This window comes from Bemisia tabaci, chromosome 8, assembly GCF_918797505.1.
Source record: "Bemisia tabaci chromosome 8, PGI_BMITA_v3".
Classification (NCBI taxonomy): Eukaryota; Metazoa; Arthropoda; class Insecta; order Hemiptera; family Aleyrodidae; genus Bemisia; species Bemisia tabaci.
This window is the reverse complement of record NC_092800.1, coordinates 23681145-23706570: the sequence shown is the minus strand read 5'-3', so window position 1 is coordinate 23706570 and position 25426 is coordinate 23681145. Positions and strand designations below refer to the sequence as shown.

At 40.6% G+C, this 25426-nt stretch overlaps 1 protein-coding gene across 1 annotated transcript in view; it reads left to right on the top strand.

Annotated features, from left to right (window-relative positions):
* The window catches only part of LOC109032551 (uncharacterized), a 246731-nt gene that overhangs the window by 197305 nt on the left and 24000 nt on the right, over window positions 1-25426 (top strand). Inside the window, 3 exon segments of the mRNA XM_072303839.1 lie at window positions 22262-22430; window positions 23485-23536; window positions 24538-24670. Of these exon segments, the coding sequence (XP_072159940.1) occupies window positions 22262-22430; window positions 23485-23536; window positions 24538-24670 (354 nt within the window).

The following is a 25426-nucleotide window of genomic DNA, read 5'->3' as shown; positions in this document are numbered from 1 at the left end:
CTTGGGGGATTGAGCACCTTAACATTTCCGCTTCAATCCCTTCCCTCCAACCTTTCATTGGGCGCCCTCTGCGTCTTCTCCCAGGAGGAACCCAGTCAAGGACCTTCTTCGGCAACCTGTCTCCTGCCATTCTCTGCACATGACCATACCGAATGAGTTGTTTTGTCATAATGTCAAGAAGTTTTCAAACGGATTCAATTCGCCAACTTTTTGTTGTGTTTTTGTTGTGGGAAACAAGCCCAGAAGTTTCATTTCTGTGACTCGAACTTGGGAAAAATCCCGCGAAACGTGCCGTGGAGACAAGACCTAACATTTGAGCCGTAAGCGCGATTTTTCTTAAATGAGCAAAAATGGTCATTCTCATTCGCAAAATGAAATCCAATTTGGCGTGGATTCCGGCTGAGTTCAAAAATATCCCACAGCGTCTACAAAACCCACTAGCCTAATAGCTTCGTATCTCTCTTTTAAGACCATATTTAGCGTGTCACGAAAAAACCGAGTTGAGAGTTCAAGCCCCGACAGGTCAATGTGGGTGCCACGAGGGTCGGGTAGAAACTCGCAAAGGTGCCTGCACTGCCGTGCTAAGGAAGAACGCCGTATGAACATTCGAGAGTTGCCAAACTGCCCCGGATAAAACATGTATTTTCAAAGAAAATTATGCGTATTTTTCCTTGAAATTTTTAGACGTTTTAGATGAAATTCCGAACAAAATTGTCTGAAAAAATTGAGGAAAAATATCAACGATTTTCATAGTAAATTAGATTTTCATTGAAGGAAATATGGCAGCGTCTGAAGGCTCATACGGCGTTTTTCCTTAGCACGGCAGTATAGTCAGAGGCAGTGGCGTGGCGTGCTTTGCGATATATCGATCGATACGCCACTCGAACCTATGAAAAAAGATCGATTATTAGGGTGTTCGCAGCGAACACCTTAGTAATCGATTCTTTACCATAGCTTCAAATGGCGATATATCGATAATCGATCATTCACGCCACGCCACTGGTCAGAGGAAAAATGAGGCGAGGTAGTTGGCGGATAGCGCTTGTAATGAGGCGTGTAGGTTATGATTGAAGCATAATGGCCGGGGCATAGAAATACGGCTGTAACTTGGCTAATTGGGCTGGGTCCGGAGAACACAATGAAGTTATTCTAATAAATCGTTGACTTATTGATAAATGTAATCGGCCACTCACTGCTGCGCCGCCGCACACTGGATCGAGTCAATAGGAGAGGTCGGACAAAATTTGTGAAACTTTAAACGCTTATAACTCCGTTTATACAAAACTTTGAGGTTCTAAAAGTGGTTCCATTGGTTTCCTCGTAAAATTTTCTTCCAAGAGCACCCCATAAAACTATAAATGTGACGAAATGAATACCAAAATTTGCAGTTTTAGTAAAAAAATTTATGTCCGACCTCTCTGATTGACTCGATCCACTGTGCGGCGCCGCCGCCGCCGGGGACAACCGAGGTGCGTGCGTGGAGCGGGAAGAGTCGAGACGGTTGCTTCGCCGCCTCATCATCCATTCATAGACGCCGCGCTTCGGCCCTTCGAGAGGAGAAGTGAGTGTTGGTAGATTTGCACCGCCCTCAGGGTGGTTCTGCTCATTCATCGACTACCAAGCGAAACACGGCTCGAATGCAGAATTTGCAGGTGTCTGAAATTTTGTTAGGGAGTATCGATAAGGACCGTTTTTGGGCCCACTCTGGCTAATTCCCTCAACCCTACACAATTTTTTGCGCATTAAAGGTCTATATTTTACGGAATGCATCAAGATTTGGTCATTTTCGTCTTGTTTCGTGTTTAATAAAAGACTTAACATGGGTCTGAATGCCGATTTTGGCACCAAAAAAATGCAGTTTTTCAGCATTAGACCGCAAACCTGCAATACTTGCATTTTCCGTCAAAATCGGCCTTCAGAGCTATGTTTCGGCCAGTATTAAACTCAACACGAGACCAAAAACGACCGAATCGTGATACATTCCGTAAAATACAGAACTTCGATGAGCAAAATATCGTTGGGGTTAGATGGCAACCCACGAGAGACCCCACAGTAAGTTAGTACATCATTTTCCCCTAGTCTGAAAGAACCACCCGTTTTAACCAAAAGGATCGCTCCATCTTCTCCGTGTCTTCTTTGTCTATAGCTTTGTCCATCAATGTTAACAATCAGCTCACTGCTGGGCTCGAAAAAATAAGCTTATTTAACTTGAAACAATCGCGCCATCGACATAGGTGCAAAGTGACACCGATGAGTTTCGGGTCATTTATTGAATTGGTTGCTTTTCGTACCCTAGCGTTTAAGTCTCTGAGTCTATTTCACACCAACAGTATAATGCCCCTACAGTTACGCTTAACCAGTCAAGATGACGACGAACAACGTTTCTAGCGACGGAGCGGGGTTTTAAAGGAGTAAAACAAGATCGCCTTTATTCGAGCGAATAGGCAATACTGCATCCTCCGCGTTGAAATTGATTTGTTCTTTTTTACTATACAAGTAAATCATCTAGTCCAAATTTAATTTGGAAAACGCTCTAGTCTTTGAAAAAACTTCGTCTTCTTTTAAATGAGTATGACTTGAAAAATATGTACCGTGGTAAAACAATACAGCTTGGTAAGCCACATCAGGCTCATCTCATAATAGTAGGATTTCCACTTTTTTGTTTTGTTTCTTTTTCTTGTTTTTTTTTTTTTTTTTGCAAATTTGGTCAATATTATCGGACTTTAGGAACATAACTTTAGCCTCCTTCGCCTGACAAATTGTCGTCAATCGTGTATGAGTTTTGCCCTTTTCTACATAAAGTAACTAAATAAACCTAATGATTAAGTAGTTGAATTCCAATGTTTCTCTTGCCATCATATAGTGCACTTACGAGAATACGTTGCTGCAATTAAAAGAGCCAGGTCGATATTCTGGAAATTATGGAAATGTATTTCACGCGTAACCTATTCTATCTACGAATTGGATTACATTGTGCAATGAGGAACCACCATTTCTGGCCCAGTATAGAAGCAACATGCATGCCATCGGTTTCTTTATGCAGATATGTGATTTTATGGAAGAGTCTGAGAAAGTGGTTCCTCGTTGCAAAATGTAATCCAATTGCACGCACATTCCAACAATATTCAACAAGCGCATGCAAGAAACCCTCAGCATCAAAAATTGAAGGACCAAATTTTATGAAACCTATTTGATAGATGAATATACCATGCATCATAAAAAAGAATAGATGTAAGTACACCGAAAGGTACAAGTAGGTAATCAATCAAGCATTTGTGATCTCTCGCCACTCTGCATTGCTGCGGGTTAATATCGCCGAGCCGCAGTTGAGTACAACCAGTCACGCTTTAGGACTCATTAGATGTTGAAAGTATGTTCGATTTTAACAATGATGGAGCTAAAGTATCAATCCACCTGAAAATGGTATGTGTAACGATGAGCACAGTGCAAAACCACGTATCTCCGTCTGCGACGTTGCAGACTTCCAACAATACTCTTTTATTACCTTGGGTTAAGTAGTCAATGTAATTTCTCGGAAACTTCCTTGTTGGAAAATACTTTTCCTCTCTATTAGAAGAATCTTCTGTGTGAATTTTAGGCTATAAAGTTGGCATGTTCCTCTTCGAAAAAATCTAATATGAGCGGAAAATTTGAAACATGGCACGGAGATACGTGGTTTTGCACTTTGGCCATCGGTATTGCACTTACTGTTCTCTCGGAAAATCTCAAAAATTGTAAGAGCCTTTCTTTGCACATACTGTTCTTGTTGCTTGAAATTCCCACAGACTGTTCTTCTATAATAGAGAGGAAAATTTGAAACATGGCACGGAGATACGTGGTTTTCCACTTTGGCCATCGATATTGTACTTATTATTCCCTCGGAAAATCTCAAAAATTTTAAGAGCCGTTCTTTGGACATACTGTTCTTGTTGCTTGAAATTCACACAGATTATTCTTCTAATAGAGAGGAAAATTTGAAACATGGCATGGAGATACGTGGTTTTGCATTTCGGCCATTGATATTGTACTCACCATTCCCTCGAAAATCTCTATAATTGTAGGAACCTTTCTTTGCACAAACTGTTCTTGTTTCTTGAAATTTCTCACAAACTATTATTCTACTAGAGAGGCAAATATGAAACATGGCATGGAGATACGAGGTTTTGCACTTTGGCCATCGGTATTGTCCTTACTATTCCCTCGGAAATCTCTAAAATTTTAAGAGCCTTTTCTTACACCTACTGCATGTTCTTGTTGCTTGAAATTCACACAGACTGTTCCACTTAGAGAGGAAAACCGTATTGTTCTTACCGTTCCCTCGAAAATCTCGAAAATTTCAGAAGCTTGTTTTTGCACATATTGTCCAATTTTCGAACACGGCAGTGAAACCTCCAACACCGTGCACAGCCCTCGGTCGCGCAATCTGGCAATCGAGTGGACAACGTGAGCTGGTGACCTACAAGGTTAGGGCCGGCAGGGCTGTTCCTTATTAGGTGATATCTTGTACGTCTCGCGCAGCGACGCCGCCGCCGCCCCCCCTGCCCCCCTTCCCCCCTTCCCCCCCTTCCCCGCCCGGACACCCCCACCCCCTCGCCGCGGGTCGCGTCCATCTTCAAAATACCTGACTGCATCGTAACCGTTGAAAAGTTGCGGAGTTTCGCTCGGGAGTACGTGGACGGAGACTTCGGTTCGACTTGGCAACGCCGCGCTTGTGACGCGGTGCTGGTCAGCCTTTAAGTGTAGCGCCGCGCCGCCGCTCGCCGCGCGCGCGTCGCGACGCCGAGTTCGAATCGGAGGCGCCACCCTCGCGCTTCATCGATTTCCCTGACGTCACGGTGGATCATAATCAGCTCGGGTTTTACCATTCGGGTGGATCTTCTGCTTTTGCGCGATGCATTCTGGGCAGGAGGGTATGGTTTCGATCGGCATGAACCTATGGAAAAATAAAAACGTGCATGGACCGATCGACGTGACTCGATCGACAAATCCGTGAATCGATCGACAACTCCATGAATCGATCGACTACTCCATGAATCGATCGGCAGATCCACGAATTGATCGAATTATGCCGATTGATTCGATGTCGATCGGTTCAACGTCGATCGATTCACGTTCTTATTTTTCGATCGATTCGATGTCGATCGATTCACCTTCTTATTTTTCGATCGATTCGATGTCGATCGGTTTACGTCGATCGATTCACGTTCTTATTTTTCGATCGATTCATATCGATCGAATGCATAATAATTGCATACCCTCCCCTTGAGTACGATCGGTATTTTTAAAATTTTAACCAATAGGTGGAATATTTTAGAAATATCGAACTTTCAGTTTCTGGATCAATCAATAAGCAATTTTCGTGCCGAATATATCTTTCAACATTTTAAAACACAGCCCAAAGTGTCGTTTCCCATTGAATGTCGACATCGATACATTGAAATCGGTTGCAAAATAGAAATGGTACTTTTATTGATTTCATTTTGAAATTTCGGAAGATGATTTTCAGCATGAACATTTCTTAATGATGGAGCTACAGACTTAAATTTAAATATTCCCGAAAAAATCCACCAAAATACCTATAGTTTGAAATATATAGATTGTACCTAGAATGCATTGTGCAAAAGGTAATAAATAGATTCTTCACCAAAGCTCTAAATGGGGCAAATATCAATAATCGACCATTCACGCCTCGACTGAGACTGACTGAGTGTGAGCGAAGATGAATCGGTAATGAATCAACGTGAGTTCAGTGTGACGTCACAGTTTTAGAAGGAGACAGACGACTCATTCATAATAATCCTGCTGCAATGACCCCAATTTAGTATCTACGAGTTCCCCTCCTCTATTGGCCGGCACCGCGTGTAGTGTCCCTCATTCAGTCATTCATGTTTTTCTTGGTCAGTTTCGAGCCCGTATCTTACAACATTCTGCGGAATATCGAGTTGGCATGCTCATATAAAGAGCTGGTGGGAAAGGACAAAAAATTCCGTTCGATTGATTGAGAAAAAAATATGTTTATCAGATTTAATCGGTATTGTGCGCCAGAGTGCTTTTTGTCTTTTCCGGTTTTTTATGAATTAACTGAAATGAGACAGAAAATATGTGAATGTTAAATCCCCTTCTTAAAATTGCCCAATTCCGAGACCGGGATCTTTTCGGTGCTATTGACAACTCCAGTGCATCTTTGAAGAGGTGAAAAAAGCGGAAGTGCCTTCAATTTTTGAACACGCAACACTCACATCCGCAGAACACGAATAGTTGCATCTTGCTACTAGGCGTCACAGCCAACTCAGTAGTCTATATGAAGCGAAAGCGCCTTCAAGTTTTGACTATACAACACATACATTCAAGGTAAATGAAATCAGTTTAAAAAAAAAAAAAAAAAAAAAAAAAAAAAAACTCGTAAATTTTTAACAAAAACTCCCTTGAGGAAATGTTAAAAGAAAACTTTAACATTTATTCACATAATTTTTTTATCGATTGTCCAGGTTTTCGTTTTAATAATTTTACGTTTCGCCAATAATCTCGTGAAATATCCGTCAGAAATCGTTCAATAGAGGACATTTGTGGTATAAAAACAGAATACAAATACGATAATATTCATCATATACAGGGTTATTCAAAAGTCACGCACCACGCTGGCCACAACTTTAGTTCTAATCAAGGTATCGACTTGCGGTTTGTGAAATTTTTCCTCATATCGAGGGGGAAACTATTTTAGGTATTTTCCAGTTTTTTACCCCCTCGGGGGGGGGGGGGGGCTCTAAAATTTCAAATGGCCGGCCCCCTCATGGCCAGTGGTGCGTGACTTTTGAATAACCCTGTATGTATGATTCTTGTGGTGGCAGAAAAATATAATCTCAATTGAGAAATCAATGAGTCAATAACAGTGTTATTGCCATTTCCCAGCAAGTTTGACATCAGACAGACGTGTACAAATGAAGATAGAATGATTGTAATCATAATGACACCACACTCAAAAAGATATAATCTCAATGCGATTGTTCACATCCATGGTAGTTTGACGGCATCATCAGCTGCCTTATCTAATTCAATGTTCCGTCTCACAAGGGAACATGTCTTCAGGTAGTTTCAATCTCACCCCACCTATTTATCCATTTTTAGGCGTCACATTAAGTCGCTCGGTTGTCAGAAGGGCGTAACTACACTTTAAGATGCACCCGAGAACGCATTGAGTTATAGATACGACAGGATTCATCTTTAAGTGTAGTCCATGGTGTCTGGAATTCTTTACCATGCTCATTCCCTAGTTTTAATGGAACTTCGGTTTTTATGGAAAATTTTATCTAAAATTTCTTGTAAGAAATTAAATTGCCCAGTATTTGGCATTAGCTGATGTGGCTTGGTTCCTCTCTACTATAAACGCGGTCCAAACTATGGACGAAAATCTCTGAATAATTGGAGGAGAAATATTGACAAATTGTCTTTTCCCGCACAGAAGGATGTATCTCCATTACAATGTTGCCCAATTTGTTTTCGCAAAATGCATTTTTACTCGGGTAAACTTGGACATTTTAACTGAAATTTCAACAGATTTTTCTTCTGCTTTAATTCAAATAAAATCAGACAAGTCTTGGACACAAATTACACAGGTACGTGGAGATGTTGCATGTGTGAGGAATGTGCAATTTGACTATTGATTCTTACGTAAAAGTTCGCGAGAAACACGATGGTGCCACTGGTTTTCTCTGAAAATATCTCCCAAGCTCAAAAAAAGCTCTCAAGTTGAGGCCAAAATGGAGGGGATATCCCAAATGGGGGGAGAGTCTACCTCTACATTAAGCCAAACACTCCATGCAAAGATAGGGAGCAAGTACATTAGCAGTGATGCCGTGTTTTCAATTTTAGAGTCCTCAAATAAAGTGGCAGCCCTGTCAATGTATTTGCTTCTTATCTTTGCATGGAGAGTTTGTCTTGATGTAGACGTGGACTCTCAGGATAGCGTGGGATATCTCCTCCATTTTGGCCTCAACTCGAGAGCTTTTTTTGAGCTTGGGAGTTGATTTCGGAGAAAACCAGTGGCACCATCGTGTTTCTCGCGAACTTTTACAGAAGAATCAATAGTCAAATCGCAAATTCCTCACGTATGCAACATCTCCATTCGCGATTCGTCAAAAGAAATTCGGCAACATTCGAAGGCTCAACGGCGTTTTCCCGTAGCGCGGCGGAATATCACTCGGTGCCCCCAGAACTTTTTCTGACTGCGGCCATGGATCTGGTGACCCGGACCAAAGCTTACATGCGAAAAGAGACCCGCTCTCGCTTTCATCGGGAACGTACCCTTGACTCGCACTGCATTATCTATTATGTCGATCTGTGTTCGCATTCAAAATATCAGCATGCGTGCCCCATGCGCCCCGGCCGGCGACCGTGCTAGCGAAGATAGTAGTAAGTGCATGCCGGGATGGACCTCGAGACACATAAAAGCGTGTGCTTATCATGGCTCATACAGAGATCCACTTATTGCTCTCCTTGCTATCCCGGCAGTGCGTTTGGCGTGTCCGAGAGTCCCCGCTCTTGTGTTTCGTGTCCGCATCGGGGCCCCGTGAGTCGCGACTCACATTTTACGTTGTCATATTTCTAACTTTTTAATAAGTTTATAACATTTTCAATAGGCTCTTATGATCCTTTATGATATATATGACTTATAAATTAGTTTATTTTTCTGCACAAAATAGGGAAAAGATGAAGGCACCCTGGTAAAAATTGGCGATAAGAGCTGCGTTTCAAAATACCATAGGAATTCTTATAGCCGGCTAAAGAAGGCTACAGAAAATCATATAGCTGGCTGTAGAATGCGGAGAAAATCATACGGCCGGGCTATACGAAGCGATAAAAAATTATGCAGCCGGGCTGTAGTTCCTATCGCCGGGCTTTACACTTTATCGCCTGGCTGTTGCTTTTTCGCCATCGATTATAAAAGGCTATAAGAAATTGTGTAGAAATTCGTGTGCTTTGGAAATCATTAAGTTTGATACGGAACCACCTTAATATTTACAAAACACACATTATATTTTCCTTTAATACATATTTTTTTTCATCAATTAAAATGAGAATAATCCATACAGGATGTGCAAACATTTCAAAATCATGAGTTGAATAACGCTGACTCCGCCAGATTAAATATTAGAGCCTAACACAAAGCGGAGCGGCGACGCACTGGCGCCTACAAACCTAACAGGGATACTTCACGCATTGCGCAACGTGTGAAGTATCCCTGTTAGGTTTGTAGGCGCCAAAGCGCGTTTCGCGCTGGCTGCCCGCCTGCCGCGCCGCAGCGTGCCACGACGCTTGAAGCAACTATTTCACACCAGAGGTATTGCACCGCATGATACGAAACTGAAGGCGATCTAATATATTAGTAATGACAGGCATCCATCAAAAGTACGGAGCTTTCCTCGCAAAATAAATCAAGATACTACGGCCCAAAAAGAGAGCAGTATTCCAAAAACTCACTAAGTCCTAGCGTCCGTAATTAGTAACGTTTAGCATACACTTTATCGCCTGGCTGGTTCTTAATCGCCATCGGCTATATAAGGCTATAGAAGCTATTGGAAATCTGACAGCCGGCTGTAGGTCTATGGTATTTTGGAACACAGCTTCTACTGCCAATTTTTACCAGGGCAGGGTTGCCACAGTCTGGGAAAACCAGGAAATATCAGGGAAGTTTAAAAAATCAGGGAAAACCTGGGAATTTCAGGGAAAATGACGAAAGTCTCGGGAAATAACCGTCAAACCACCCTTATTTGCTCTTTAGAATGGGTTAAACGTTTCGAACAACAAATTTTGCCTGAAAACCATTTGAAATTATGTATTTAACCATCTGGCATAGCTTCAATTGTGAGGGAATTTTACCGAAATGTGTCAGGGAAATCAGGGAAATTCAGTTCCTAAATTCTGTGGTAATTCTGTAAAGGTAAAGAAGGAAAACAAGCGGGAAAGCTTCAATGCGTCCGTTTAGAGAGGCGCTCAGCTGTTTTCGATGTAGGCGCGTTTTTAGGCGCTCCCCGAAAAAGGATGAGCACCGTTGAGATGTAAGAACTCGCTCCCCAAAATTTCAACTATCAATTTTGAAAAAACTATTCTGCCGCTAGAAAAATAAATTATAGAAAAACGATTATCATCCTCTGTGCTTTGACGCCAGAAGCTTTAAATAAGGGTATCACAGATTAATCGATTCTAAATATGTTAGGCCCCTTTTCGCCATTTTGTTATTGAGCTGGTGCGCCATGCGTCGGTCCTAATTTAGTCTATGTGCATGATCGGAACGCTCTCGTTAACCCATGTTGGTATCGAGGGTTTGATGAATCGGGTCTGACAACAATGCATGGGTGTCGAACGAACTTATGAGCAATTTGCTCAACTAATTGATGCCATCAAATACTGTTCTCTCGGTGGTGTATGGTATACACTGTACAAGTGTACACTGGAAAGATGCGAATTGATTCGAGGTGATCTAGTTTCTGTGATTCGAAGGTTGTTTGACCCCTGATTAGATCGCATGTACCAAGCTGCGATATGAACAATAGTACATTTCACTGTACACCGGGGTGTAGAGGTGTCAACTGTCAGGCATTCAAAACTGACCCCTTAATCTCTCGAAGTGGTTGCCCGCAATTTTCCGCAGGCAATAGCTGCAGCCAATGTAGAATGCGTATAAGAACAGACCGGTGCGGCGTGAATATGCGTCGCTGTTAGGGACGACAATGTCCACGGAATTCACGCCTTGAAAGCTCAGAAACACAAAATTCAGGCATTGTCTTATCTATCTAGCAGAGAGTTTTGCTAACATGTCTATACAAATAAAAAAATCCATAAAATGCGAAATCAAACTTAATTCATAACACGGTTTCAAGTTCGAGGCTAAAATGACTTAGTTTTGGGGAAAAACGTTATCTAATTTTATAGGTCTCAACTGTCATGTCCAAGACTCAATTTTTGAAATTTTGACGCAACTGTACGCCGCTGCAACTGTGAAGCGCCCTTAAAAATGAGAGAAAAAACAGTTCGTCAATCGAGTCCTATTTTTGAGGCTTAATTGAAGTGCGATCAAGGTTTACTTGGGATTGAATCATGAAGAGGTCCCAATTATAGATGTAAGTTTTCCAAGAAAGGCAAATGTTAGGAATGGGAATAGGAATTTCCCCGAAATTGTCCAGTGGCTCTCGAGGGATCACCTTATACTTGTGCCTATGCGAGTGTATTTCTCATAGTACTTCATAGAATTGTGAGTTTTCTACTGATTTTGATCAGCTTTTTGTTTATTCGTCCATTAGATCGGTGTTCATCGGTTCTCGTTTTTATTTTCGTTCGATTTATGTCGATCTAAAACGTACCCTCTCGTTACATGCAGACTTCATATCATGCTCTTTTAACCGAATGCTCATCTAATCATGCTCATTTTAACCGAACAATTCGCCTTCTGCTGCGTCTGCAGCAATTGTTGTTACGAATATGTTGTGCGTGCTGATTTTGGTTCATTACATAGTCGACTCTCTGAAGGCGTTTTATGTGCGCAAGTGACGCAGTCTGTCGGAGAACGAACGAAGTAGGGATTGAGCGATTCATTCAATCTCACTTCTGTTGTTCTCCAACAGGGTGCTCTACTTTCGTGCATAAAACGCCTTCAGAGAGTCGAGTATGTAATGAGCAAAAATCAGCACGCACGACATATTCGTAACAACAATTGCCGCGGACGCAGCTGAAGGCGAATTGAAAAAACCGCGTTTAATACACGTTGAAAACATTTTAGATCTTTGATTTTAATATTGTTACCAATATAGCCTGAAGTTCCTGGAAACTTCCTGGGGAAAGTTTTAATATAGATTCCCAACCTCAACTCATTTTTACCTATGTTTACGCTGCTGATGAGGCCGCACGAACCATAACTCCCAAGTCAAAACGGATAAAAACGACTATAATGGTTGGATTCCCTAGATTTTACGTAGGTCTCAGCCCTAGACCTAGATTCGTAGAATAGACAGAATCATCCGAACAGAGTCGGTACCAAGTATCCACCAAAGCCTAGATGGTGCCATTTTGACCTACCTCTCTAGGCATGAGCAGTACACCGTTGTTTTCAATGTCAAAAAACCGGAGACCGGCTCAAATAACGCAGACGTTATCTTTGATAATTTTCAGCTCAATTATTAATTTTAGAGCAATCACCGATCAGTACTGAGAGTAGTGTTCATATTGAGCATTAAGTCAACCCTTACCGACACCGATATGAGTGTTATTTGCACTGATGTCAGACTTTTTTGGCCTAGACTCAGGTGAGTGCTGACCGCAATGCAAATCCGTTCCTGCGGGCTGATTGTTGAAATTGATAGACATAGCGATAGACAAAGAAGACATATGGAATATGGAGCTATCTTATTGGTTGAAATGGGTGGTTTTTATAGACTAAGTGAGTAAATGATGGACTAACTATACTATAGGGTCTCTCGTGGGTGCCGTTTCGTACTCTATTACCTACCTCTTTTGTCCATTGCAACTACCCACTTCCACCAATAGGGTCTCTCCATATCTCTTTGGTCTTCTTTGTCTATAGCTTTGTCTATCAATTTCAACAATTAGCTTGCAGAGGGCAGGCGTCTTTTTGTCGTCTTTTCCTAGGTACGATTTTTCTTCTAGTGTGTGCCACTTTTCTATTATACATACTGAGGCAAGTAGCACCCACAAGAATCTGAGACAAATTGCATATCTTTTGGCTCGATTTCGACTCTCGATTACGTTGCATAATTTTGAGGCGCACGGTCGCAGAAAATAAATCAAAGGATGTCGTGCGAATATGAATAAGGTAAAAATAAACAGTTTCAAGGCGGGACGCAAAACTCAGATGCGTACTGCAAATACTGCCGTTTCTCAAATATGATCAATGCAGGACTTGAAGAGTTGAATCAAAAACAGCGCTCAATGGGCTGTGCGGAAATATACGTCTAGTTTCCTTTTATGGCAAAAAACAACAAACGGGCACTCGTACCGGCATGTTTATTCATACGCGAGAAAAAATCCGTGAATAATTAATTCATTCCGATATTCTTTTTTTTTTATTCTTTTTTATTTTTCGTAGTATCACTTGCGTAGTATCACAGTTTTCGGCGCTCGCAGTCAGAAGCGATGACCGATGGGTTGTTAGGAATTTGTGGAAAATTCAGAAATTGTAGCATAAAATGTAGCTTTCATCATGTATGGTCGGACTTCGTCGACCCATTGCGTAAGTTCATATGTTTAGACATAATGTTTTAGTCGAAAGGATGATAGGTATTTTTCATTCTGTTAAAGGGCATAAAAGGTGTCATTCGCCGATGAGGCGCCACATGATCCTCTATTGGTAGCTAAATAAGATATATTTATAGCCACGCGCAAATAAATTCGACGCAAATGAGCCAAGATCTACAACAAACCACTATGGTCCATAAATTCATACACATTATGCGCGAGTTATATCGCTGACCAAAGTGCGAAACCACGTACCTCCGTTTGCGATGTTTCAGACTTTTTGTCATACTTTGATGTTTCCTTGGAAAAGTTTTTTTTTCCTCAAAGTTTTCAGACAATTTCGTCAGCAATTTAATACAAAACATTTGGAAATTTCAAGGAAAACTATGCATTACTTTCCTCACAAATACATTTCTAATTCGAGGAAATTTGACAACTCTCGAATGTACATACGGCGTTCTTCCTTAGCGTGGCAGAACGTTTGAGTATGTCAAAGACGAAAGCTGCCGTGCTAAGGAAAAACGCCGTATGAGCCTTCAGACGTTGCCAAATTTCCTTCGATAAAAACCGAATTTACTGGGAAAATTCTGAATATTACTTTCCAAAATTTTCAGACAATTTTTTACGCACTTTAAAATCTAAAATATCTGAAAATTTCAAGAAAAAATATGCATGAATGTTGTCAAAAATATATGTTTTATCAAGGGAAATTCGGAAATTCTCGAATGTTCTTACGGCGTTCTTCCTTAGCACGGCAGAAAGCCTCGAAACGATTCCGGTGGAATCGGTGGACGGTTTCAGTGGCGCGGCGTGCTTTGCGATGTATCGATTGTTATGCCATTCAAACCTATGGAAAAGGATCGATAAAAAGGGTGTTCGCAGCGGACACATTAATAATCGATTCTTTACCATAGGTTTAAACGGCATAACAATCGATACATCGCAATTCACGCCACGCCACTGGACGGTTTGATGAATCCGAAGTGCGTCACATGCAGTTTCCGTTATTGCCGCGGATAAACATTCATTGTTCGCGGAATGAACACCGCACATGCGCACTGATTGTGAGCAGCGTTGCAGTGTTTCCGGTTCAAATTAGCCGTGTAAGTAGCATTTGTTTACGTAGAAGAATGCGGGGAATGTCATGGAATATGGCAGCGTGTATTTGCAACGGTAATATACGCCAACCGTATGCAGAAGCCTGAATCATAGCTATACTATGTAAACGTGAACTTTCTCTCAGGGATTTTTTACGGAACGTGCGATTGACTTATCAACATAAACATGTTCATATCAGCATACGTTATTGTTAATTATATTAGAGACATTCGCATCTTAGGCTATCGATGTTTTCGCAGAAAATATGTGTGCAAACACCAGCGCAATAGTGCAAGTACAAAAATGTATATTCTTAGAGATTTAAAGTAGCTCGCTTAATATATTGTGCACAAGAGCCCAATCTGGAGAAAAAGACTAAAATTGACACAAATTAATAAATCGAGACGTTTCGCCCAATCTCTCAGGCATTTTCAATTGAAGAAATGAAACAAGGTTAAAATCTAAAATACGATCATCAGGCCAAAAAATATAAAAGTTTCAATTACAGATTCAAAAATGTGAGCTCTAGTAAGTATCAGTACAAGATCTCTCCCCCTCCCCCTTAGTCTTGTACTGATACTCTTCAGAGCTCCATTTTTTTACTCTGATCGACATTTTTTTAATTTTTTGGCCTTCCCTCGCAAAATATTGTGGACTTAGCACTATTTTTCCACCTTGTTCGATCACCTAGGCCATTGTTTAAAAAGAAGGATTAGGCTGATCCCATAGCTTTTCAATCCAAAGCTGTGAGACAAAAATCGCACAATTTTTAGAAATTTAGTAGATCTGCGATCTGTTTTTAGATTGCGGCAGAAGACCGCATGTGTAGTCAATTTAACATTGAAAGAAAATGCAAGAATCAAGAGGAAGGATCCTCTGTCGCAGTGTAAAAGTGCATAAAGTAATTTGGCGTGGACTATAGTCCCTCTGTCCCTATGGACGGAATATTCACATGGATTTTTCACTAAATCTCAAGACTATCTCAACCGCGTAAGGCAACCGCGAGGTCAGTAGTGGATTATAATCCAACCAGTGGCTCCTGAAGAGTTTAAATACGACTGAAACAAGTTTTCTGAGGAAAAATATGCCCTCTCGCAAAATAGAGGGGGGGGGGGGAGAAAGAGAGAGATAGGAGAAAATGGAGCTTTTTCGTTGTGCTTTTTCCTGGATATTTGTCTTCCCAAACAATGAAAACGTGCAACGCTTGGGCCGGAATCCTCACTTACATTTCTAAATATGGACGTATTTCTGCCTAACGGAACTATGTGCATTGAGACATAAGCCCTAAGACCCATAAGAATATATGCATAACAGGACTCATGTCATAATGCATATAGTTCCATTTGGCAAAAACACGTTCATATGATGATTCGTGCCGTATCTCCACCATGTTTTCGACCTGCTTCGCACACTATTTTGAGCTTTGTGGGTCTGAAAATGAGCAGTTTCGCACCAAAAAAGTGGATGCAATACAACTTTATTCAGCAGCACCGAGCTGAGAGACTCGTGTTTTGTTTGGAACCCAGTGGATTTTCAAATTAAATTATTCAAGTGTGAGTCTCGGCAAAGTATCTTATATTTCAGTGGTGAGATCCCGGTGCCTCTATAAAATTTAAAATTTGAAAATTAAAAGGGGAAAAAATGTGACCGTATCCACAGTCCACAAAAACTTAGATTGAGTGCCAGAGTAAAGTAGAAAGTTCTACGACCAATTTAGGTCAAAGTACACCCCAAAATAACTGAGCAAACTGGAGTTTTAAAGTTCGCATTTAAAAAATTTAATTTTGAGAAAAAATATCTAAAATTCTAATCTGTCATGTTAAGGATATGCAGTTCGAGGACTATTATAAAAATTCGGCGGTTCTACGGGGGTGCCAGTGGGTGCCGGGCACCCCCAAGCAAAAATTAAGTACGGTTACCGGAATCATAGACCTTGAAAGAGGTTTTCTTCCTCCTTCATACCTCTATTTATTGCTTTTTTAACCAGTATAGAATTTAATATAAAAAAGACCAAATTACTGCTTTCAGAGATTCTGTATTCGCCCCACACTGAGTAAAAATCCCAGCAATTAATTGAAAATGTTTTAAACAAAATTAATATTGATAGCTGTGTTTTACAAAGATTCTACTGTTTTTGTTATGGTAAGATTGTAGTTTTGATGGAAAGTTTTGCTAAAAATTTCCTACATTGAATGTATAGGTATTTAAGTAGAAAGGAAGGAGAGAAACAGAGAAAGGCGAGTAGGAAAGGGATAAAACTTGAGGGCCGAAACTTAGGCCTCCCCTGCGCGACCCTCCCCTTCGGGGCCGGTCTCCGACATTTTTCACCTCTGGGCACCCCCAAGCATGAAGGTCTAGAACCGCCTATGAAAATTAGCGCTCTTTATCTATTCAAAAATGAGCTGACCCGCTCAGAACTTATTCTCCTAGACTTTAGAGAAGCTTATCTAGCGTCGCAGGCAATATATCCAAAATGTCAGAGTTTCTAACCAAATTCAGTTAAAATCGCTCAACTGAAAAAATTTAACTCCTTGAATTAAGGTCGCTTTTCCTGCAAGCGGCAAAAACTAACACGGATCACACGGTTCAAATTCCGGAAATTATTAAGGATTAAGGCAACCCGACTTTCAAAGCCATAACACATAACTTTCAGCATCATTTGAAAGCTCTTCAGTAGAACCTGTAACCCCGAATCGACCCATCAACATACCGTCGATGATATTTCGGCACACTATCTCTTTTCCTTGGATCATTTAGTCAGAACGCCGCCTTTTGGAATTTTAATTTTTATATCCTCGAGTATATTGGTCATCCTAATCGCCCATTCTAACATTTTTTCCGTTTTAAAATTTTCCATATTGAAAACATCCGAAATTCAAGTTACAAGACGCGAGTGATTCCATAAAAGTCCTTCCTGTCAGTCACCAGTGCTCTTAAAAATTCCTACCTTAGGTCACATTGTTGACCCGGGATGGTTGACGTCATACTTCGCGGGACGCTAAGAAGCTTAGTTGGGCGTCATACAATATTGGGACAAATACATTGTTTATTTATGTAGCTTCAGAATTAAAATTTTTAGATTTATTTTGCGATATCGCGTGGCGTGAACGGGAAAATAAATTATGTCAATAACTGTTAATGGGTCAGTTGCGCTGGTCATAGAATCGTCTTTTGATGCTTAATTCTTGTGGATTAGCTAAAAATAAACAGATCTGTCCGAACAGCAACTTTATACGTTCAATATCAATCGAGATATCGCGTTTTAAAAAATTCGGTTTATGACGTTATCCACCACGGTGGTAACACTCTTGGTTTCTTCTACCATGCTTTCATCTGAGTTTCACGTTGTATAACCAGTGAAAATGTGAGTCTCCCTGACAAATGAAAGCACGATGGAAGAAACTAAGGGTGTAACTCTAATCGCATTCACCAAAATTATGGTAGATGCTATAAGATTTTTGGTCATATTTACCCTCCACTCCCAACAGTATGACCATCAAGAATCAAGTATAGACTTATGATAGAATAAATAATTTGCAAGTGTCTGAAATGTGATGAATTTTATTAATGAGTGGAAATTACTGAGTGAACTGGGCTCAAAAATATCCTCGGTTTGCAAATTGAACGATTAATGAAGAAGTTATGACATAATAATCTAATCTGTTGATAAATGTGTGTTTAAACTGAAAATGCCGCCGTGTGACATCATAAGACAGTACACTTTCCCACTTTTAAATTTTCTTTTCTCTGATTTCCTACATCGAGAAAAACTGTGTATAACTATTCACTCAGCGCATATGATCATGCGCAATTTTATATGATGCAAGAAACATTTGCTATGCAAATTCTTCATTTACTGTACTTCTGGTAACATTTCTCATACCTTTTTGTCAGAGTGGCCAGTGGGGGGCGGGTGGGGGGTCCAATAGGGTCTAATAACTGGAAAATTTTCCGCAAAAACGCGGAATTTTGTGATTTTCAGGAATTACCGGAGGACCTCCCCCCTCCCCTCCAAAAAAAAAGAAATAGATCATCACAAAAAACCCCCTTCCCCCTGGAAAAATTTCTGGTCACGTAGAATGATCAAAAGCGGAAGTCGTCCCTCCTGATACCCACAACTTGAACTTCGGTTCTACGCAAGTTCGAATCGCAAACAAATTTTTCTACGGGCAGGAAAAATACTCGGAAACGATCGCAAGGGACGCTACCGGATTCAAAGGCAGCGCGAGAGAGAGGGAACATAAACAACTCCTTGTTAGTCGAGCGTTTACAGGAAAGAATCGGTTTGTGACGTCAGGAGCCTTGGTATAGAGCAACTAGACCACGGGAGCCATCTCTAGTCGTACCGGACAGCTTGGTGTGCCAGGCACGTGTGGCAGCCGTGTTTCAGTTTCCGCGCCAGCGACGAGCTGAAATCGCTGAAATCTGCTGAAATCGAATTTGTCGAGTGGGCCGTGGAAGCTTCTCTTTGAAATTTTAGGATCCCCCTCCCTCCAAGGAGCGGAAAAGTTTTTCGTGGAAAGTGATTTAGCCCGCGAGATAGTAGTTTCAGTTCTTATAATTCTTCAGTGCGAACAAACCCTAATTGAACGATCAAATTTTCAAATGTACTGAACGGAAATCGAAGGATTTGTGTAACCGGAATGAAGATTTGTTTCAAAGTTGGTTATTTCGCCATTTTTTCACCAATCGTGTACAGACGCTATTCTTTTCTTGGGGTCTCACACTGTGTCCGAGATCTTTTCTGACTTTAGAGTACAAAGAAAATTCACTATGAAGCAGTCACTCTCGGTGCAATTTTGCTGAAATTCCCGATTTGCCCGTCGGGACAAAAGAGTCGATTCTTTCTAGCTAGCTTCGACGCGCGAAGTCCCTGATCAAACAGTCATAACAACGCAATCCAACTTGTGAAAAGATACTTATAAATGCTTAGAAATATTGTGTCTGAGCTTAGAAATTCTTGGAAACAACTCGTCCACTCAAAAGTAATTCCTCGCAGAACAGTCAGTTTCTAATTCTTAGCGCGGGATCATCCGTTTGAATTTGTGCCGCAATGTTCTGTTTATTTTCCTGGTGATAGTAAACATTGGCGAAGTTTTGTTTGAGCTCAAAAGTGTTTTCAAACAAGCGTGAGAAAGAAGTGTTTGTTTTTCGGATCGAAGTACCGCATTGTTTTCTCTTCGTTTTGCTTTTTTTCAATCGGGAAAAATTCGCTTACAAGTGCGGCAGAAAATAGTCACGCGGTTGTTACATTACCCACGTGGAAAACAGCTTACTTCTGCGAAAATTTTCTCGCGGCTAATCAAGTGTACGAATCAGTGCAACTTGGAAGTACAACCTAACTGTCGATTGCAAAAAAAAAAACAGTAGAAATATAGCTTTATAGTTTAAAAAGAAACTGAAGAACAGTTGTATGTCCAATTCTGTTCAATATTTTTAATAGCTTTAAATTAATAAAAACTTGAAAAATAGTGAATATTTGCGACTGGAAATCAGAAAAACTATCGTTTATGTGAGCAAACGCTACCATATTGCTGCGTCTTTCGCTTGTTTCTTCCGGTATAGCGTGTTTTATGTGCATCACCTTCGAAAAGGATAAGGCCAGAAGTGTTGGATGATTTTTATCCTTTCTAATTGGAAACCGATACCTTTTGAACATCCTGATTGCCTGGAAATATTAGTGAACCTTATTATTTCAAGTGAGTAATAACGTCAAAAGTAATGTTTTTTAATTTCATTTGTAGCGCAATTTTTGCACTGTTGACAACCACTAGAGAGTAGAATAGGCGACTAGTGGGCTAGATCAGGTCAAATAGCATGTCATCTTTGTACCTGAAGAGAAGAGATGAATTGCACGTATTCCTGCCAAACGGAACTATGTGCATTACGACATGAACCCTGAGACTCATAAGAATATATGCATAACAGGACTCACGTCATAACACACATTGTTCCGTTTGGCGGAAGTACGTCCAATGCTGCTATACTAAGGGAGAACGCCGTATGAGCCTTCAGACGTTGCCATACTTTCTTCAATAAAAATTGAATTTTCTGGGACTATTTTGAATATTTTGCCTCAACATTTTCGGACAATGTTGTTTGCGATTTAATCTAAAATATACGAAAATCTAGGAAAAATATGCATAATTTTCCTAAAAAATGCAGGTTTTATCTGGGAAAATTTGGCAACTCTCGATTGTTCATACGGCGTTCTTCCTTAGCACGGCAAAATTGGCCTCCAGCATGCCCTGAAATCCGACAGCGTTTTTTGAGAGCTCAGTCAACACAGGAAGCCCAAAATTTCTGGTTGGTGATTCCTTTCTCGTGCCGTTATGTCGGGCGGAGAAACCAATCGTTTGAACAGGTCTTATTAGTTTTTGATAATCTATGAATTCAAACCATCAAAACACGATTCTGTAACCAGGACAACTGAACCGTTCTAGTGGCAAGGCGAATCCGAACCTGCCAAAGGTTATCGGTCAAGCAAAAAGAGCCTCGAGTACGAAATTTCTCACTTAACCGTTCCCTTTTTTGGCGATTTGAATAATGCGAGTGGGTGCGACAGCTGCTTGGAATTCGATGTGTTCAATCTGTATCGAGTTTGGTCTCGAAGTCGGGATTGATAAAATTCAGCTCATTCGATTTGCATAAGCTCGCGCGGAGCAGAAAACACCGCTCCATAATGCACATTGTCCATCAGCTAAACAGTCGACGAAAATGGCGAGGAACTTCGACAAAATCAACGATATAAATTTCTGACAGCTGTTACGATATTTGTGATCTCCCACGGAGACAGGGACTTTGGTCCAGAGAAACTTAAAATTAAGTCATTGTTACCAAAACATACACTGGAAAAGAAACACATTGGATCTAGAGTCCAGACTCTTAAAAACATTGACAAGAAAAAGTACTCTTGATTCAATCAAAATCTAGCTTAAATCAAGAACCAAGTCTCTTAATTTAAGTGGATTTCGTTTTGATTCAAGCAAAGATCCGATTGAATCAAGAGTATTTTTTCTTGTCAATGTTTTCAAGAGTCTGGACTCTAGATTCAATGTATTTTTTTTTTCCAGTGTGCGTCGGATAAAATTAGCAATTGCCGCCAAGTTGCAATTCACTAGTGAACAAATAGAATAAACATAAAATTCAGAAAAAGGAACAAACCGAGTAGCATCTCTCAACTGAAAAATCGCTATATATTGCGATTTTATCGGCGGTAAAATCGCCAGGATCGTCAACATCTGAGCGATTATCCTCCATCTTATCGCGATAAAATCGCGCTTTTACCGCTCGACAATTTATCGTGATATTTTCGAAATGAAAATTGCGATAAATGGCGATTTAATCTCGATTTTATCGACGAAAATTGATCAAAATTTTATCGAACCAAAAAATGCTATGTGTAGCGATTTAATTGCCGTATATCGCAATTTTTAATGCGATAATATCTCGATATATTGCCACCGATATAATCGCGATAACCAACCTATAAAATCGCTGTTCATCGCGATCACTGCTACTTGGTAATATCAGAGTGTTAATTTTGTTTGCATTTAATGTGAGCAGGCAGCAGGCACTTTTTCCTCCGTAAAAACATGGTGAGAGCAGTCACGCCTAGGAAAACGTATAGGAAAACCATGACCCTTCTCGAGTTTAGATCGGACAGGCAACTAAACTAACTCCAAGACAAAGCGTGGAGTATCAAAAAAAATGAAGGCGCTCCAAGCCGTTACCCATCAAACCTTCATTACGGGACTCCGCAAAGTGGACCTCAGAGGGTGCAGAGCGCTCTCCAGGGTTGGACCACGCGTATTCACATCAAGCTACTAGCCTCCTAATAACTTCTTATTATGTCAGGAATGTATTCTTGTATGATATTATCAAATATTTAATCTCCTATTCTCTACTTCTGTTTCAGACTGAATACTATCGGGATTCATGCCAATTCAAACGGATTGGAGAAGGACCTGGTTATCGCCTCGAAATTCCAAATGTTCAACTAGACCACACCGGAACTTACGCCATCTACGCGTGCAACCCCTATGGCGAAGTTAAAGCAGTAATATCCCTCCAAGTTTTCGCCAAAGGTAATAATGCATGCCATTAGTCCGTCTGTAACATTTACTACACCCATTCGATACATCATAATTTTCTCCTCTAGGCTCATCTTTGATTCTCGTTTTTTGTCATAGTTATATTTGGTGACCACAGATCTATTCGGCTGTTTTCTATGATTTCTTCGGCTATTTTCCGTCAAGTTTTCTCATCATGATTATGACGGAATGGTCGCGGAGGGAGTTGACTTTCGAAGCAGTTAGGGAGTTAACTCCCAGCGTATGTAAATACCTTCTACCATTTTAAAAAGAGTATAGACACTCGTAGATTCCTGATCGCATTAATTCTCTTGAAGACCAAATGGACTTAATTTTGCAGGCAGGAACTACGATTTCATGGCTCTTCCGTAAAAACACCAATGTGCACAGCGAAACTTATGGTGCACACGTCGTTTCTAAACTAAGCCAGAAATTTTAATCCCGAATTGCAAAATGAAGTCCAAATAGCAGCAGCCACTTTGGATAGATTTTGCCAAACTTTAGACGGTCGTTACCCATTATTCACCGTATCATGAGGCTCCTATGCCGTGAAGACATATCTCGATTTGTACGTGAGCCCCGGAAAGCGGGAAGTAAAATGGTTAATAGGGTTCATCCCAAAATAAATGTATGCCCTTACGTCAAAGGAGTAACAATAGAGGATTGCATTGGAAGGAGTCTTCTCGCGCATAACCCACAATCTTGGTTAAAAGGAGGGGACTTGGGACTCCGCCCCCTGGCCGCCACGAGGCTCATGCCCTGGGGCGCTGCGCGCCCCCAAAGGTCCTTCTTACTCTTCTTACTCCCCTTCCTCACCCCGTCCATCAATCGTCTTAAAAATGATTTTATTAGAATAGAGAGGATTTAACTGAGCAGAGACGCCCTACCATGCAATTTAAGTAAGAGTTATGGTGCTTCAAAAAAACTGAACCTCCCTCTATGTCATTCCCATTATATTACGAATAATATTCCACGACTATTGTCATAGTATGTTTATTTCTCAATAACAATGATCAAGAGTTCTACAATCTTGTGTGTTGCGTTTCAGGTCAAGGTAAAGAGGGCGAAAACGGAATGGACCGCAGCAGTATCAGACATGGGTAAGCATAACTTCAAGAAAAAATCATAAAAATACTTTTAGCCGTTTCCGAGTTATCATGATCGCAAAATCCTAGGTCTCTAAAAATACAAAGAGAACCAGGCAGTATGCGCGCACACTACAAGTTTTAGTCTCCTTGTGTAAGCCTGGAAACCATTCACTCCCAGATTTTATCTCCCCACATTTGTCTCATCATTGCAGAAATCATATAGATCATGAATATAGGGTTAACACGTGCTTCGATTGCTGCTCGATCTGTCCGTTGTCACTAATTTGTTCAAGAAACTATCACGAGATATCTTAGCAAAGATTATTTTTCGAAAAGTATTACTGAACAACTCTGCCTGAAAATTTCAGTACACTGGAGGAGTACTTAAAGAAATATCTCACAAAATTCTGTGAAATTACCGCCAATCGGTATCGACGGTGAAAGCTAGCAACCACGTTTATCTCGGTTTGCGACATATTAGACTTACTTTATTTTTTATATAGAGAACTACTCAACGGAAATTCTTAAATAATAAAAACTGCCGTGATTTTTCTGCTCTGTGCGAAGACAATTCTACGGAAACTTCAAGGAATGATGTGCATTTGTTCCGATTCGTTCGATTCAAAAAATAAAATAAAGTAGGAGCGGCATAATTTGAAACACCGCAAGTGAGATACGTGGTCGCGGAATTTCACCGCCGTAGTCCTTTAAATAAATTGAAAAAGACATGAAAACGATCATGCAAACCAAGGCATATTGGTTCGCATTTTTATCACTACTATATCTTGTTGTTATCTGAAATATAGCATAGTGTTTAGCGCAGTCGGAGGGAAAATCTTTAGAAGGATCAAAAATCTTTGGAGACTATACAATGTGTTGCCGAAAATATCCTGCATGTCGCCTCTTAGGAACCCTTCAATGTATGTTACTTAAATTTACTCGGTATATTATATCATAAGTTCAATTGTAATTTGCTATCTCGATTAAATCTGCATTTTTTCTTTCATTCACAGACCAGTACAAACAGCCCCAATTTTCATCCGAAGATTGAAAGATATAAGATGCTGCGATGGGGATTCGGTCGTTTTCGAATGCGCTGTCCGAGCTGAGCCTAGGCCAGAGATTAGATGGGAAAAAGACAAAAAGGTAAACATTTTAATTATTATAATTTCTTTATCACAATACGAAAAATAATAGCTCGATGCACTTGTGTAGAAAAAGACGGGGAGGGGCTAACCTCGCTAATAACTCAAAAAATATAAATAACGAATTCAATGTCGTTGATAATAATGCATTGATACAACTATTCGTACTCTATGGATGCGCGTGTTGCATATGAAAAAATGGAAGGCACTCTGGTTACTCTAGTCCGTGAAGCTGTGCACGTGAGAGTGTTTGGTACGCCTGTATGAATTTGTAACAAGATGAAAGCGGATAAAAATTCATCGGTTTCTGTTAGACGGGCGTAAGTCCAAAAACTTATGAGCCCTGGCTTTCGCCGATCACGCAGAACGCTGCCCTAGGGGCTCGTGAGTTTTTGGACTTACGCCCGTCTAACAGAAACCGATTCAGTTTATGGGAGAGGACAAAAAGGATATTCTCGCACCATTCTCACACAATAGGATATTATATTTCACCACCACACCGAGTCGTGACAGTGTGTCACTGCGAGCACCGCTTCACTAGCTAGAATGACCGGAGCGCCTTCAATTTTTAAAACGCAACACGGATGTTCATAGATCATGAATGGTTGTGCCAAGGCATTTTTACCAACATGCACTGAGAAAAAAAGTCGCTTGGATCTAGAGTCCAAACTCTTAAAAACATTGACAAGATAAAATACTCTTGATTCAATCCGACTTTTTCTTGAATTGAAGAGCCAACACTGAAAAAAAAGTGAAG